Raw genomic sequence first — 15,867 nt, forward strand, 5'->3', positions numbered from 1 at the left:
ACTCACAAATTTCAGTCTATACTCTTAAAATAACTCAATTTGAAATTAATTAGAAACAAAACAATGCAGAAAAAGGAAAGATTAAATTCTTTGGCATCTTGTTTTGATATGATACAAGAACCGAGACTTTAGATGTCAAACTACTATAAATAGAAATACTCGTCGCAAACGTTTTCGACAGACTTTCAATCGAAAATTTGTGTGTTTCTAGTAATGATTACACGTTAGGGAAAGCATTTTTTCTAGAAAAAATAAACAAAAACAAGGTGAATACAAACTAGCTCGAACATCATCATAAGTTCTGCTATCATGTTTGTTATCATCCAAATACAAAGATCATGATGGACAAACCTCTGATTTACTATGACATGATTTTTTTTTTCTTATCAATAAACTTCTGGTTTACCGTGACATGATTTCATCATGCTTATATTTGTGTAGTACAAACACTTGGTAAGTTACTTACTCGACTAGTGAACCCACTTTAATAGAAGCAAAGAAGAAATCAAAAGATAAAAACAGTTTCTAAATACACAACTGAAATCTCAAAATACAAAAAAAGCACTGAATGTATCCAAGAATTTTAATATATACTAGTCTAGGAGCATCTAAATCGAGTCTGAATATAAGGACAAGTCATAAATCTGAAACGAAAAAAATAAAGAAAAGATAGATCATCTACCATCACGAATAGACTGCGGTTAGTTCACCGCCGCCTCAAACTGAAATTATCTGCATAGAGCAGTAAGTGTTACATACAAAAAGAATCTAACCTGACCAAAAATTATTGATATTTTCAATAATAAATCTGGAATAATCATCAAGGTACCCTATAAGGAAAAAAATGATTGGCAACTACTAATTATGCAAAAAGAAAAAAAAAAAAGTCTGAGTTTGTTACACAGCCAACTATAGTCCTGCAAGATAATTAAGATCCATGTGCTTAGTAAACATCATTAATTAGATTCGTACCTCTTTGTTGCTTGTAGTATCCAATTTTGCAAGTATCACCAATAGTTGGCCATAAAATATTGGATAGAGTAATGACAGTAATAAAACCTAACTAGTTCATCATTCCTTCTTTTTTTCAACTAATTTATTATATTCACAGGTTGGGTTGACTAATTAAATGCACTAAGATTCTTTTTCATCAACCAACAAGTAGGTCTTCGTCTCTAGTTAGTTAAGTTATTACGAATTAGTTATTGATTAACGGCAACGATACCTATGGCATAAGCAACAACGTCATACAACTTGGGGATAAAGAAATTAAGAAGTCACTACCAGTGGAATATTAATTTTCAGCTAGAAAAAAATTCAGAAATTTCTTCCAAAATGTCCGTGTTGTAAGAATTCATCGTGAAATTGGCTAGTTTATGATGGTTGTGAGCCTACTGTAACCTTTCTTCTTTATTCAAGCTTGGGACCAGTAATTAGTGAGCAAGCTCACACGGGCAGAGTTAAAAGGAGCAATACAACACGTACGATAACTTCTCAAGGGTCACCCAGCCTAGCTAATTTGTAACTCTCATCCTGATTTATTTGGGCTCGGGACATACAATTTTTAGCAAGCGCATATATGTGTAACTAAAAGTAGGGATGAACTACTCTCGTTTAAAAACACTTAATTATTTTGGAGTTTTGATGGGATACAGTGCGTTAGCCTTTAAGAGATTTTTATATGAGATAGAAAATATGGAGAACTTATAGTACTTTTTATTTTAATTTGTACAGTACGACATTGATGAGTTTATAAATTGGGTGATATGGTCCCCAAATTAGGTCCATAGAGTTTCTTTTTTGACTCTTGGGCTGAAGACTGTTAACCGGAAGATGAAGGATTTCACAGTTTCTCGTGAATTAATTAAGGTACGCTTCAGCATTTAGTTATTTCTTCTTGATGAGATAATTTATAGCGTACAAACATATTTTTGTGGCTTGTTTTAGATCATAATTTTAAAAAAAAAACTTTCTTTCTTTCTTAAACTTCGCATCAAATCAAACGCCGTAGCCTGATAATTTTAGAAGAAGCAACCTCTCACTAATGGTCCAAATAACAAAATGGGCAACACTTTGCTTTCAAAAGAATTTTTCTTCAATTCATCAGTATGAGAAATTAAATTTGGTCCATTTGCAGTTGTCTTTACACTTTTGTAAAAAAACAAAGCACTGCAGTGAAGCCTTATATATCAAGAAGAGTTCTTGATTATGACTTGTACTATATATTCATAGCATGCATCTAAAGAATTATAATCATGCTAACAAAGCATGAACAAACTGGAGTAACTGCCAAGATATCAAAATCATTTGTCTCAACATCACCATTCCATTTACATGGTATGTTGCTTAGATCTTTCAAAATCTTTGTCGCACCCATATTGATCCGATATAATTTGGGTGTGGATATGGGATCCGATACTGAACTTGATTAACCTTATTTGGGTGATTTGACTGCACCTATGATCAAGAAGTATAAGTTGATTAGGTATTTGATTTAATTGTAAGTTTACATTATGATTTAAAATTGATGTAATCCTCCAACTAAACTAAACCACGAGAATTTGGAGGAACAAATTACGTGCATGCATCTATTTATTACAGCAACATCCCAATTTGTTCCATCCAATACACATTTGAGTTGGAACTCTTATGTGTCCCAAATTTAAGACTAAAATAATTAGGGTGTGTTCGGAATGGAGGAAAAAAAATTCATGGAAAGTGTGTTCTTGGAAAATAAGTGAATTTCTATTTATTTTCTCATGTTTGTTTGGGTAGCGGAAAATAAGTGAATTTCTTACTTATTTTCTCATGTTCGTTTGATTGATAGAAAACATTTTCAGGAAAATACCCACCCAAGCCCCACAACCCCACCCCAAACCACACCAACCCCCCCCCCCACCCCTTTTTTTTTTTTTTTAAGTTTTAATTTTTTTTTCTAGATTTTCTAAACCACCACATCCCCCCCCCATCCCCCCCCCCCGGCGGCCGGCCAAAGCATGGACCCATAACACACCAACCCCCACAACCACCCACCCCTCCCCCCGCATGGACCCATACCACACCAACCACCCACCCACCCCCCACCCCCGCCCCAATTTTTTTTTTTTTTTTTTGAAGTTTTAAATTTTCTTTTCTTGGTTTTCTACACCACCACAACCCGCCTCCAAAAAAATTTCTTAAAAAAAGTTTTAAAAGTTACTTTTTTCAGATGTTTACACCACCCACCCCTCCAATAACCACGCAAACTTTCAATTTTTATAATTTTTTTATAAAGGTAAAATTAAATAGGAAGTAGAAAATTCGGGAGGGGTAGGGGGTGGGTGCGGGGGGTGGGTGTAGAGAATCAAAAAAGAAAAGTTTTTTTAAAAAAAATGATCGGGGTGGTGGGGTGTCGAGAGGGTGGGCGTGGTCGCGGGGGTGGGTGGGGTGAAAAAAATAAAAAAGGAAACTTTTAAAACTTTTTTTAAGAAAAAAGAAAAAAAATGTGGGGGTAGAGTGCGGGGTGGGGGGAGTTATTGATATTGAAATAATTAATTTCATAGGTTTTCCTTGACTTTATGCATGTTAGAAATGCACAAATTTGATTTTGGAACTGATGTTTAAGCTACAGGCAAACTTGATTTTTTTTGTAGTATACCTACTTAATTTGGAACTACTTTGGACCTAAGGAATTGGAGTTGCAAAAATTTGGGTTTGAAGTTTGACAAACTTTGGACATTTTTTGGCGGAGGTATGGCTTTGTCAAGGCTAAAATTCAAACATTTTTGTCCGACTTGCCAAGGCCAACTTTAGACACTTTTTTACTGAAGTTGTGGGCTTGGCAAGTCTAAACTTCAGATATATAATGTCTGCACTTCAAACATTTTGACATGAAATTCAGGTATGTATATGTGTGTGTACTTTTAGCCATTTCGACATGAAATTCGGGTGAACAATTCTTTTCCCAGAAATAACAACTTTTTCTTCGAATTACAACAATAAAACATGCCAACCAAATAGTAAACAGTGAATCCGTCCGGCAATTTGTGTAAAAATCCCCCAAAAAAGTTGGGGGAAAAAAGAGAGAGAGAAAATACTCGTCCAGGCTCCTTTTATTGTTCCTTGAGAGTGAAACGTATATGGGCTATCATAGCCCAAATGGGTGAAGCCCATTGAAGAGGGCTGAATTGATGGACTGCATAATCTTCATGACCAGAGGCAGAATCAGGATTTTAAGACGGCGGGGGCACCAATATCTTGACATAAACTCCAACACAAAATTTAATGACGACTGAGGGAAAATACCGTATCAGACCGGTCATTAATAGCGTAACAGTGGCGAAAATACAAGTATATAGGTCAAATATGGGTAATAAATAAAATTTAATACAGTGAAGCAAATGAAAGAGATAGCTCAGTGACTAAGACTGTGCAACATGTGGTGACAGTGCAAGTTCAAATATAGGTGAGCTCATTTAACGCTGATTGTTTTCCTAAAAATAGGCTAAAAAAATAATTAAAAGTGGCATTTGGGTTCGATCCGGGTAACATGTAAAGAAACGATTCTGCAACTAACGCGTGCTTAAAAGACAATTTCATTTGTTAGAGTGCACAATTAAATATATACTAATTTATAAAAGTATATACACACACATATAAATATATATACATAATTTTTTTCGAAAGATGGGAGTGCACCTTTCGAAAGTACACGTGCACTCCCACCCACCCATTTGGGTCCACCTCTGTAAAATCATGACATGCTGCTTTCCATAACGAGAAATCACACCATAAGACTATTTAATGCCCTTTATTACAAAACATATAAGCATTTTTCATATTTACTAAACATAGTAATAGTTTATATAATTGTAGCAATTTTGAAAAAAAACGTGACCCTCTTGGCAGCCTTTATTTTGCTCAAAAAATCATTCTCGTGTATATAGGAAATTTCCCGAAAAATTATTCAAGCTCTTGTTCATATATCCCTCAACTTTACAGATAAAACATTATATTGTTGTCTAAGTTTATAATAATTTGCAAAATTTAGACTGTCGTTTAACGTTATCTCATTAAATATTCAGTTTGTTCAGAATGAACTTTAGACCATAGTTTAAAAGGTCTATAAATTATAAAAGAATTATTAAAAAAAAGGTCATATATAAACAATTGTCCACTAGCGAGAATTTTACGAGTGAAACATACATGGGCTTTCACAGCCCAAATGGATGAAGCCCATTAGACCGCTTTCAATCCATTTTTTTTGCGCGGAATGGCCTTCGAAAGCACTGGTCTTTAATTTTTGTCCCTCAAATTGTTATTCTTTAATTTTTGTCCTTCGACTAAAAATAGATTTCGGGTTTGAATCCCCGCGCAGTCAAAAATTAAAAGAAAATTCATAAGATAAAGTTTTGGATTCGCCAAGTAGAGTTTTGGATTCAAACTCTACCTTAAGGTGGAGTTTGCGCTATTTCTTGAGGCAAACTTTGTCCAAACAGACCTAATTTTGGCTAAAAATTTGTCATAAGGCAAACCTCTGCCTTAAGGCTTAATTTTTGTCCGAATAAGCCTAATTTTGCTAAAAACATCTGTGTTGTGAAATTCTTCTTCTTTTTTTAATTAAGTCTAAATTTGAACCCAAAACCTCGGGATATTAAGAAAAATGCAAAAATTAAAGACCAACAATTTGAGGGACAAAAAGTAAAGACCAATGCCTTTGAAGCCAATCGTGCAAATGCTTTTTTTTTTTTTTTGTGCGGATTGTCCTTCATTTGGGGTGGTCTTTAATTTTTGTCCTTCAAATTGGTAGTCTTTAAATTTTGTTCTTCACCTAATACCAAGGTAAACAAAATTCGCAAGGCAGAATTTTGCATAGGCAGAGACAAAATTTCCGCCTCATGTGTATGTAAATTCTGCCTTAAGGCACAAAAGTTAAAGACCAACAAATTTGAGGGCTAAAAGCGAAGGACTATCCTGCAAATTGCCTCTGCAAATGACCCTTTCAATCACATAATGATAATCCTATCTGAGTAGCCCATTACAGAAACCTCTTTAACTGTTCGATAAAATGCCTCAAAGAGACTAAAAATGATCCAAACTCTTGTTCAATCAACATTCTTTAATTCATGGGTATTTTCAGTTTGCTATTATAGTTTAACCTCAACATTAAAATATGGAGAAAATAATGGCGTTGCAGTATAATTCAACTTCTCCATTTACACAGCTATGTCCAACTACAACTACAGCTATTACTTCTACTGTTAATGTCATTTCTTTCAGATTTCAAAGAAGAATTAATTTGGGTTTTCTTTCTTTTCAAAATTTTCCTAAAAAGATTAGTATAGTCAAGTTAAGTAAAGGTAATTTTTGGGAAGATCCTGATGATGGTAGTGATAGTGAAGAAGAAGAAGAAGATATGGAATATGGAGCAGAAAATGAAGTAAATGCTAATTCTACAAATGGGCTGTCTAGCAGCAATTATGAAGACGAGTTTGTGAAACGTAAGTTTTTTTTTTTTTTTTTTTTTTTTTGTGCTGTTTCCAATTGGTTGTTACATATCGTTTCATATGTTATTGTACTGTATTGTTTTGATTTAATACAATATTTAGATAGAATGTATGGTTTCATAATGACGGGCATCAACAATCTGAAGAATAAACTTACGATATTACTATAAATAAAAAGTAGGGTAGGAGGTAGAGGTATTATTAAAAAGGTATTGTAAAGGATTTAATAGGATTATTAAATATTAATAATAAGTAAGAATAAGATAAGGGAAAAAAAAAAAAAAAAGGCAAAGGCCCGATCACACCAAGTCGGTCGTTACGTTAAATGACATTTTAATGGATTGACAATAAGATCCAACAAAATTTAAGTAACAATACGATGCAATACAATAGGTAACAACCATCCAAACAAGCTGTAGAACCGTTCATTTTCTTTGGCAAATTCTTGAAAAGTGATCATTTATTCGGATTGTCCAAAGACAAGAAGGAAATTACAAACGAGGCAACTGAATCCTAAAGTTGAAAAATGGATAGTTCCAGCAAATGATGTTAATAAGTTATGTTGTATAATTTCTTCCAAATTTGGTTTTGTACCCAGGCCTCAGTTGGCAGAAGCTCTAGGATTGTCATTCTAGGGAAATAGTTTTTCTTTTTCCTTGTATCTGATATATTTTGAATCTCTAGTATCTGTGCTAGTAGTCTGGAAACTGGGGCGGATGTAGTGTATATGTTATAGTTTCATCCGAACCAGTAGCTTTGGTTCAACGCTGTATATGTGTGGGAAAAAAAAAAACAAATTTTAAGTACAAATATTTAATTTTGGACCTTATGGTTGTCAACCTACTTCTAGCATTTGTTCTAGTAGTCTCAAAATGTTTCAGGTTAAGTTATCTGATCTCTTTTGAATCTCTTGTATCTGAAACTAGCATCTTTTTTTGTTTTCAGAGGTTGAACAGCTTTTGAGCCCAGAGGAAAGGGCAATTTTGTATCAAAATCAAACTCCAGAGCTGGATAAGATATCAACTGTAAGTTCCAAGGAGCTTCATTTGCCTCTTTATACTAACATCTTCCCTGATAAGTAAATTAGTATTCTTTTGTGCAAGCCAGGGACTTTCTATCCTTAGGGGTCATTTGGATCAAATTAAGGCTATCCCAAGACTATAATGCTGGGATTGTTTTTTTGATCGATCCTATACGGGATATAATACCAAGATTTTGGTATAAAATTCACACCAGTATTAGCTTATACCAGTAATCAAACGGTGGATAAATGTGATCCCATATTTAATACCAGGAATAGTATCCTAGTATCCTATTCCCGTTAACCAAATGACCCCTTACTGTCTTAGATACTACCGACTAACTTTAGAGCTGAAGCCACATTATTGAAAAGAGATCTATGGATATGAATATATGATAATTAACTCACACTTTTGCTGGTTTCTGGAAAAATCCTGATACTCTTGGATGTGTGCCTAATCCAGGCAAAATGGAACCCTCTTCACACTTTTGCATTAGCAGGGCAGATACGATTTATGGATAGACTTCTAGAGGAAGGTATCGATATTGATGTTGTTGACAAGGTAAGATTCGTTGTATCCCTAATGTAGATAGTGTTGATTGACGTTTAGTACTTGATCGTTCGTTGTGTTTTTAAGTAGTCATTGAGTTAATTTCGGTGACAGGAAGGGCAAACAGCTCTTCACCATGCCGTTTTTGGTAAAAAAGAGGCTGTCATTAGTCATCTTCTACGAAAAGGTGCGAACCCTCAAGTCACGGATATGGTGAGACTACACGTATTTGCTTTTCTCTTTTTAAACAACTTGCTTAAAGTTTGATTGCATTTAGTCATATTTATATCTTTTTCACTATGTTAACAGGACGGTGTTACCCCGCTTCACTACGCAGTTCAAGCAGGAGCCATGCAAACTGTTAAAATGTTAATCAAATACAAGGTTGATGTGAATGCTACTGATAATGTAAGTGGATGCGCTTTATTCTATTTTCTGACATTTTCACCCCCCCCTGTTAGCTTAGGTGTAGTAATTCCTTCTTACAGGAGGGCTGGACGCCACTGCACGTGGCCATGCAAAGCAGAAACAGAGACATAGCCAAGATTCTTCTAGTCAATGGAGCAGATAAGTACAGGAAGAATAAGGTAAAATTGTAGGTGCTGGTGCAATCTCTACGGCTTAAGATGTTTGCACTTGAAAATCTTTCAGTACTAAAGTTATCCCAACATCATGATCATATCCACTGATTCAGCAAAGATTGCCCCCACCCCAACCCCCCACCCCACAAGAAATGCATTTGTACCTATGTGCTTATCAACGATAAAATATCCTGATTACAGCACAATTTTTGTAAACTACTTTGAGAAAAGATGGCAAAAGTTATTCAAAACCTATGTTGCTTGGACTCTTCAATAATACTGACAGGTGCGCGTCGAATCCTTCAAAGTAGTGTACTATTGGAGGATCCCACACAAGTGGGATTACATTTTTGGAGAGTCCGAACAACATAAAATTTCAACCGGTTTGGTCATCAGAATTTTTCACTTTTTCCGGAAAGTTATTTCACTATATTTGGAAATCAACATTTTGGCCATGAAAATTTTAAATACAACTTGAAGTTATGGTATTTGGAATTTGAAAAACACCTAAAACCTTATTTTCATTTTTTTCAATTTCAATAAACCAAATATTTTTCACTTTATTTGGAATTTGAAGTTGAAGATGGAGTTGTGTTTGGTTTAGTGATAAATATATGTATAAAAGACATGTATCTTGCATTCATTGGTTACTGTAAACACATGCAAGTAAGTTTTCACCATTAACCCAAATATAGACGTGCCAATCCCACACAAACGGAGATGAATGATTAGGGTTTATCCCTCACTATTAGTAGAGGCTTTTTTTTTGTTTCCTTGCGTATGCATGTGAATATTTAATAACCCTTGATCATTTACGTTTCACAGGATCGAAAGACACCCCTTGATATTAGCCTTTGTTATGGCAAAGATTTCAAGTCTTATGATTTGGCAAAGTTACTGAAGCTCGTTCCTGCTAATAGAGAATTGTGATTGGCTGTTCCAAGAGAACGGTTCTTCCAAATTCTCAAGAAGATCAGAACCTATCTTGACATCAACGTCTCAACACATATTATCAAATTCTTGTGCATTTCTGCTTCCAACAAAGAAGAAACAGTCATTTCTAGCCAAAAAGGAAGTTCATTAAACTTGTCAAGGGGATACAGCGAAGCACGATCTACAAGTCAGATCAACTATCAGACATGCAATCACTGGAACTGTAAAATATTTGCGCAATCGAGTAGTCAAGTCTTGTAACAGATTCGTAAAACATAAATTTCCTTATGGTATACATATCTCAAAACTGATTTTAGCACACTCTAGTATCAAGGAATTGGAAAGTCGTAGATTTCCCAGTTAGGTTTAAGAAAATCGGGCAATTTGCAGGATTGCCCTTCGCTGGGGCTGGTCTATAATTTTTACCCCTCAAAATAGTGGTCTTTAAATTCGGCCCGTGCAAATTCTGCCTTAAGGCAGAAATTCTACCTTCAGGCAAAATTTGCATGAGCAGAAATCCTGCCTGTACAGCCCAAATTCTGCTGGGTAGATTTGTATGGGCAGATTTTCAAAATTCTGCCTCAGAATTAATTTTGCAAAGTCTGCCTTGCAATTTATTTTTTTTAAACTGAACTGAAGTTCAAACGCACAACCTTGGAGTGTTAGACGAGGGGTAAAATTTAAAGACCACCAATTTGAAGGGCAAAAATTAAAGACCACCCCAAATAAAGGGCAATCCGCACAAAAAAATAAAAGAAAATCTCCTATTTCATAAACGTAAAGCCCAACAGGAATTATCTGCAGTAGTTTGTTCCCATTCACAATGCTAATATGGACGTAACTCATGGTTTACTTGCAACCAACCAACCATATCATAGTTACAAGGCAAGTTTAAGTGTTTGCGATAAATAGATTACACAGGTTATAGTAGATACTGCAGAGCCACAATTGTTATCTCATCAAACACGGCCGATAGCATTGAACTGGCTGTGATGTGCTACACTTCGTTTGATCAGTGCTTTGAATAAAAGGAGGTTCACTACAAGTACAAAACATCTAAGGCGAAGCATTAGTTGATTATAAAGAAGGGGTCAATCTCCGCTTGCACAACCTTTACAGCCGCAATGGACACATTCTATAACCTTCTCCTCCCTTAGATGCTTTGGAACACGGCAGACACAGGTTGTTTGAAAGTTGTGATCACGCGGTTGCATGCACCTCAAACAGCAGAGCCGTTCATAACCAGGCTGTAATTCAGAGGCAAAACAATGAGAATTGACAACAAAGTCATTATATACACAACAGCAGAAAGGGTCACCCCAAGACCCTTGCATCCCCCCACCGACCCCCCCAAACACTGGAGAAAAGTACTAAACAAAAGTCAAAACAGAAACACATTCAGAAAGAAGAGATATGCATTGGGATATGTTACATGAACAAGAGTTCCCCACAAAATGAAAATGATGTCAGTGCAACAAGAAAAACAAGAAAAGCAAATGTGGCACACAAAAACTGAAGCAGCGAGGCTTACCTTTTTCCATTTTGCAATCAAATTGCGATCCGCATATCCTTGATCCATGCAGAACTCGTATAATTCCTTGGATATCTCTTTCCTCCTGTGATAGAGATCAAAGATATACCGGCTCTTCTGATGAGCAATTTTGAAAATAGGCCACAAAGCCTCACATTTTCTTTTCCCATCATGAGGATCATTCTCAGCTGTAGCAGCAGTCAAAATATTGAAGTTAGGAGATGAACATCATTTTGGCTACACAGAAAACAACAAACACTAAAATAGATTTCTTAATTGAAGTGACAATACCTTCCCTCATTTTTGCTTGTAGTTCACTAAGAGTAGGTTCAATCAACTCCCATCCTTCTGGATATTTGACACGGTTTGTTTTTACTTTAGGCATGACCTTAACTGCACCAAATGCATGTAAATGTAAGACTTGCTGATAAATGACCTGAACTGCAGCAAATGCATGTAACTGTAGAACTTACTGACAAAACTACTATTCATCTCAACTTCTTATTTTATTAACTAGGATTGAGTCAGTCAGAGAAACACAGCACATAATAATTTTGGTAAATGGTAGAAGATGCTCGCATAATTGAGTTCCAAAGCATTGTTTGGCCAACAAAACCAAACTGATATTCTTATGTGATCATGAAACGCTGCTCAATCCATAATCTAGTAAAATTACATGAATAGGCTTTCAGTTTCAGAATTTCATGCATAAAATTCAAGTCCAGTCATGCTGAATTCTGTGTTACAAATTCAAGCAAATTACAACTGAAGGGGAACTTGTTCCAAACGGGAAAGGAGAAACAAGTGATAATTATTGCAGCCGACATGATAGAAGAAATATATGCGGGCTGATATTCGTTTCATTTTTCTTTTGTTTCTTTCCCTTGTTACCAAATACACAAAGCAAAGTCGTTTAACAACTGAGAAAAGAGGCTACAGGGGAGTGCATACAAAAAAATTTGTGATCTGCTAGTCATCACTGCTCATAATTAACACGACAATAAGGCAAATTAAAGATAAAAGTTTTGTTTGTTATGACATCCCTAAGGCATAGATGATAATAAGATAAATAAGCATTAGTTACCAGTTTCAAAAAAAAAAAAAAAATAAGATAAATAAGCATGCCTCATAAAGTATGTAATGTCACTGTACTTTCTGGATTTCTCCGCAAATTAGCACTATTACAAGGTAATAGGTCATAATAAGAAAGTCATCGGTTGCACCATTACCAAAATTAACATGTCATACTAAGAAAGTTGAGTGCAGGGCGAACAACCTAGCAATGATACAAAGATTTACTATCATTTGGCTTATTAGCTGTGCACATGCCCAGTTATAGTTTTGAGACAATTCACCTTAGAGTATCTGCATGCAAAGTCAACAAAGAAAATGTCGGGTTTTGTAACTAAAACAAATTAAATGCAAATAGGATATTAGGGGTGGGGTCAGTTGGTTTCGTTTGGTTTTCCAGAAGTTTGGTTCCTGAAGTTAATTTGGTTTCAGATTGTTCGATTTTTAAATGTTCGGTTCGGTTCTGTTTTTCAGTTTCCCGGTTTGCATAAGAAAATCAGCAGAAAATAAGGTAGGCGGTTCAGCGAGTTGTGAAGTGAAAAAATGGTGATCTGAAGACTGAGACACAAAAGGAAAAGACCATAAAGCAAGTCAACGTAGGAATATGTATTAAATGGATCAGACTATCAGAAAAGTAATAATAGTAACAATAGCAGTCTTAAGGAGGAGACTGGTTCACACTTAATCAAAAAAAAAAAAAAAAACATGGTTTCCTAGTTGCTTTGTCTCCGTTTCCACACTTGACTTATTGTTAATGAATCAGACTACGAGAAAGTAATAATAGGTAGTTGGGAATGCAAGGATGATGGATGGCAGCAAGCAGCTATCGGCAATCAGCAGCAGCAAAAGCGAAAATGGTTCTTGGGATTGGAAGAACAAGAATCCTAGTGTAACAGTGTAATACTAAACTAAAAGGCCTCAGCAAATTTAGCTTACTTTAGGCTTAGGTCACCCAAGCTTGGGCTTCAGATCTGAGGCTGGGGGAAATTGGGTTTGGCTAATAGAATTTTAAAAATTAAAGACTAACCCTAAAGGAGCCAAGCAGAAGCTCTTTACGCACTTTGATTAAAAACGAACTGGGAAACAGAATTCTTGAAACTGACAACTAAATTGAAATAACGAAATTTTAACCGTGAACCGACCAAATAAACTGAAAACCAAAGTTTTCAGTTTGGCTGATCTTTTCGGGGTTTTTTCAGGTTTAACCCACCCCATTCATATCAAGGTAAGCCTTGAAAATTAGCAGAGCAGCTTGTGATTTACTAGAACTTGGCACGGTATTATGAACTTACAGATCCTTTCTATTTTTCTTCTCTTAATTATTTTTTTATGCCCTGCAAATAAAATCTAAAAAGCAACGGATATTTTGAAATTCAGCCTCTTCCTAACCTTCTACCCTAATTCACGACCTCCATAACCATCCAGGATTTTCACTCAAGGTGTTCGACAAAAACAACAAAAGCTAATTATAAAAAATGATGTTGTCCCTGAGAATCGAACCTAGGATGCTCGAGACAATTTTGAATACCCTGGACCACTTAAGCTAACCATATGCATTTGTTCAGGGTATTCAAAAGTTAATATATGTACATTGGGTCCATTATACAGGGAGATGGGGATATCGACGAGGATGTTTCACATCGTATTGGTGCAGGGTGGATGAAATGGAGGCTCGCCTTCGGAGTGCTGTGTGACAAGAAAGTGCCACCAAAACTTAAAGGCAAGTTCTACAAAGTGGTGATTAGACCGACTTTATTGTACGGGGCGGAGTGTTGGCCGATCAAGAACTTTCATGTTCAGAAGATGAAAGTCGGGAAAATGCGAATGCTGCGATAGATGTGTGGGCACACTAGGAGGGATAGAATTAGGAATGAAGATATCCGGGACGAGGTGGGAGTGGCATCAGTGGAGGACAAGATGCCGGAAGCGAGGTGGAGATGGTTTGGGCATGTGAAGAGGAGAGGCTCCAGTGCGGAGGTGTGAGAGGTTGGCTATGGGCGGTTTCAGGAGAGATAAAGGGAGGCCTAAGAAGTATTGGGGAGGGATGATTAGACAGGATATGGCACGGTTCGACCCGAGGGACATGACCTTAGATAGGAGGTTGTGGAGGACTCAGATTAGGACAGAAGGCTAGGTTGCTGATCTTTTCACCATAGTAGTTGTAGTTTTGCTCATTCGTTTATTGCCATTTGATTTCTGCTTATATTTGTTAGGCCTTTGTACTTTGATTATCTTATTTATCTATGGTAGTTAATGCTCCTTTCTACCATGACTTTCTCGCTTTTGTTATTCCTCGTTTTCATATTGTTTTTGATATGCTTGGCCCTATCTGACCTTTTGTCTTGTTTTCCTCTCTTGAGCCGAGGGTCTTTCGGAAACAACCGCCCTACCTTTCAAGGTGGGGGGTTAGGTCTGCGTACACTCTACCCTCCCCAGAACCCACATGGTGGGATTCTACTGGGCTTGTTGTTGTTGTAAACACAGAAAATCTACCCTATATATACACTGTAATTTTATGTCCTCAGTGAATCCTCTTGCATACTATATATACACTGTAATTTGTCTCTTATGGAAAATTAGGGTTTCCCTCGGTGCTTCAACATAACCATAATCACGTCTTATCTCATAAACCAAATTACCTAAAATTGCGATTAACTTTTACTAACTTTTCCTCCTTTACATTACAAGTGCATAATTTATAAAAATCCACAGGCCAAAATCGAAATGCAGAAAAATAGTAGTAAAATGTTACTACTTCCAAATTTCAGAATATTTAAGTTTTAACTTCCTACAAATCTCAAAATTCACCAAACAAACGTTGTGACTTCAGTCTGTTCCAAAAAAGGAAACTTCTGATTCACACAAAAATAGCAAAATTCCACACGCAAATTGTTCAAACAAAACAAAAGCAACTTACCGGTGTCGAATAATAACTTCCGATCAAACTTAACGACAGTGACGGGAAACTTCGATTTCTTATAGAGGGGAAAGGAACGTTAAGTTTGGGGAAAGGCTAGCTATAAACACTGCAAATTCAAGTCGGATCTGGAGGGTAACCCGAATCCGGATACTATTTGACCCGTTATCCTTTTATCTTTTGGTCATTGGCCTCTATTTTTGGGCTGGTCTTTTAACTTTTATAGGATTATAATTTCTGGATCAATATATCTTACCTGGGAGGTAGAATAAAATAATACTAAGCTTGATTGGATTAGATGAGATATCCAGGACTAAGATTGGGATAGATTTTAGGGAAAACAACACAAAACATCCCTAAAATGTGAAATATTTACCCGTCCATGCCTCCTCTTAAACTAATTTCGTTTCTTACCCGACCGACTGAAATAGTCCTTCATGATATCATTTTAGAATATTTTTATTTCACGATGGTGTCATGGAGGAATGAGGAGTGTCTCACTGATGGACTGAAGCAGTCCTCCACAATGCCATCACAAAGATATGTATATAAGATGATGGTCTCATAGACGGTTTTTTGAGAAAAGTGCGTCTTTGGAATAAATGGACATGATACCATCTCAGTATATTTATATACCATGTTGATATCATAATTTTGGGGCATTTCGGGTAAATAATTTTAGGGGCATGAAAGTAAGAGGGTTATGGACGGGTAATTATGTTGTTTTCAAGGGGCAACGACGTTCTTTCCCCTAAATTTTATACCTTATTTGGTTGAA

At 36.0% G+C, this 15,867-nt stretch overlaps 2 protein-coding genes across 3 annotated transcripts; one reads left to right on the top strand and one right to left on the bottom strand.

The window, feature by feature from the left end:
• Positions 1–5,938: 5,938 nt before the first annotated feature.
• LOC132057438 (ankyrin repeat domain-containing protein EMB506, chloroplastic) lies at positions 5,939–9,889 on the top strand. The gene is made up of 7 exons (XM_059450038.1): positions 5,939–6,479; positions 7,431–7,510; positions 7,970–8,068; positions 8,171–8,269; positions 8,366–8,464; positions 8,545–8,643; positions 9,463–9,889. The coding sequence occupies exons 1-7, from the start codon at positions 6,152–6,154 to the stop codon at positions 9,565–9,567; spliced, it is 909 nt and encodes a 302-aa protein (XP_059306021.1). The 5' UTR covers positions 5,939–6,151; the 3' UTR covers positions 9,568–9,889.
• Positions 9,890–10,402: 513 nt separating this feature from the next.
• On the bottom strand, positions 10,403–15,266 carry LOC132057439 (protein BUD31 homolog 2). Of its 2 annotated transcripts, XM_059450040.1 has the most exons (5): positions 15,090–15,266; positions 12,378–12,466; positions 11,393–11,494; positions 11,102–11,289; positions 10,403–10,817 (listed from the first exon to the last, which is right to left on the bottom strand). In XM_059450040.1, the coding sequence occupies exons 3-5, from the start codon at positions 11,484–11,486 to the stop codon at positions 10,662–10,664; spliced, it is 438 nt and encodes a 145-aa protein (XP_059306023.1). In that variant the 5' UTR covers positions 11,487–11,494; positions 12,378–12,466; positions 15,090–15,266; the 3' UTR covers positions 10,403–10,661. The 2 variants fall into 2 exon arrangements, with proteins under 2 accessions (XP_059306023.1, XP_059306022.1); XM_059450039.1 differs by lacking the exon at positions 12,378–12,466 and having other exon boundaries at positions 15,090–15,264.
• Between the last annotated feature and the right edge of the window lie 601 nt (positions 15,267–15,867).

This window comes from Lycium ferocissimum, chromosome 5 (assembly GCF_029784015.1).
Source record: "Lycium ferocissimum isolate CSIRO_LF1 chromosome 5, AGI_CSIRO_Lferr_CH_V1, whole genome shotgun sequence".
Classification (NCBI taxonomy): domain Eukaryota; kingdom Viridiplantae; phylum Streptophyta; class Magnoliopsida; order Solanales; family Solanaceae; genus Lycium; species Lycium ferocissimum.

Excerpts from the sequence above, each read along its gene's own strand:
- LOC132057438 (XM_059450038.1), top strand. The coding sequence starts at position 6,152 with ATGGAGAAAATAATGGCGTTGCAGTATAATTCAACTTCTCCATTTACA. Across the intron at positions 7,511-7,969 it reads AGCTGGATAAGATATCAACT|GCAAAATGGAACCCTCTTCA; the intron begins GTAAGTTCCAAG and ends TGCCTAATCCAG. Across the intron at positions 8,069-8,170 it reads ATATTGATGTTGTTGACAAG|GAAGGGCAAACAGCTCTTCA; the intron begins GTAAGATTCGTT and ends TTTCGGTGACAG.
- LOC132057439 (XM_059450040.1), bottom strand. The coding sequence starts at position 11,486 with ATGCCTAAAGTAAAAACAAACCGTGTCAAATATCCAGAAGGATGGGAG. Across the intron at positions 11,290-11,392 it reads ACAAGCAAAAATGAGGGAAG|CTGAGAATGATCCTCATGAT; the intron begins GTATTGTCACTT and ends CTGCTGCTACAG. Across the intron at positions 10,818-11,101 it reads TGATTGCAAAATGGAAAAAG|CCTGGTTATGAACGGCTCTG; the intron begins GTAAGCCTCGCT and ends TCTGAATTACAG.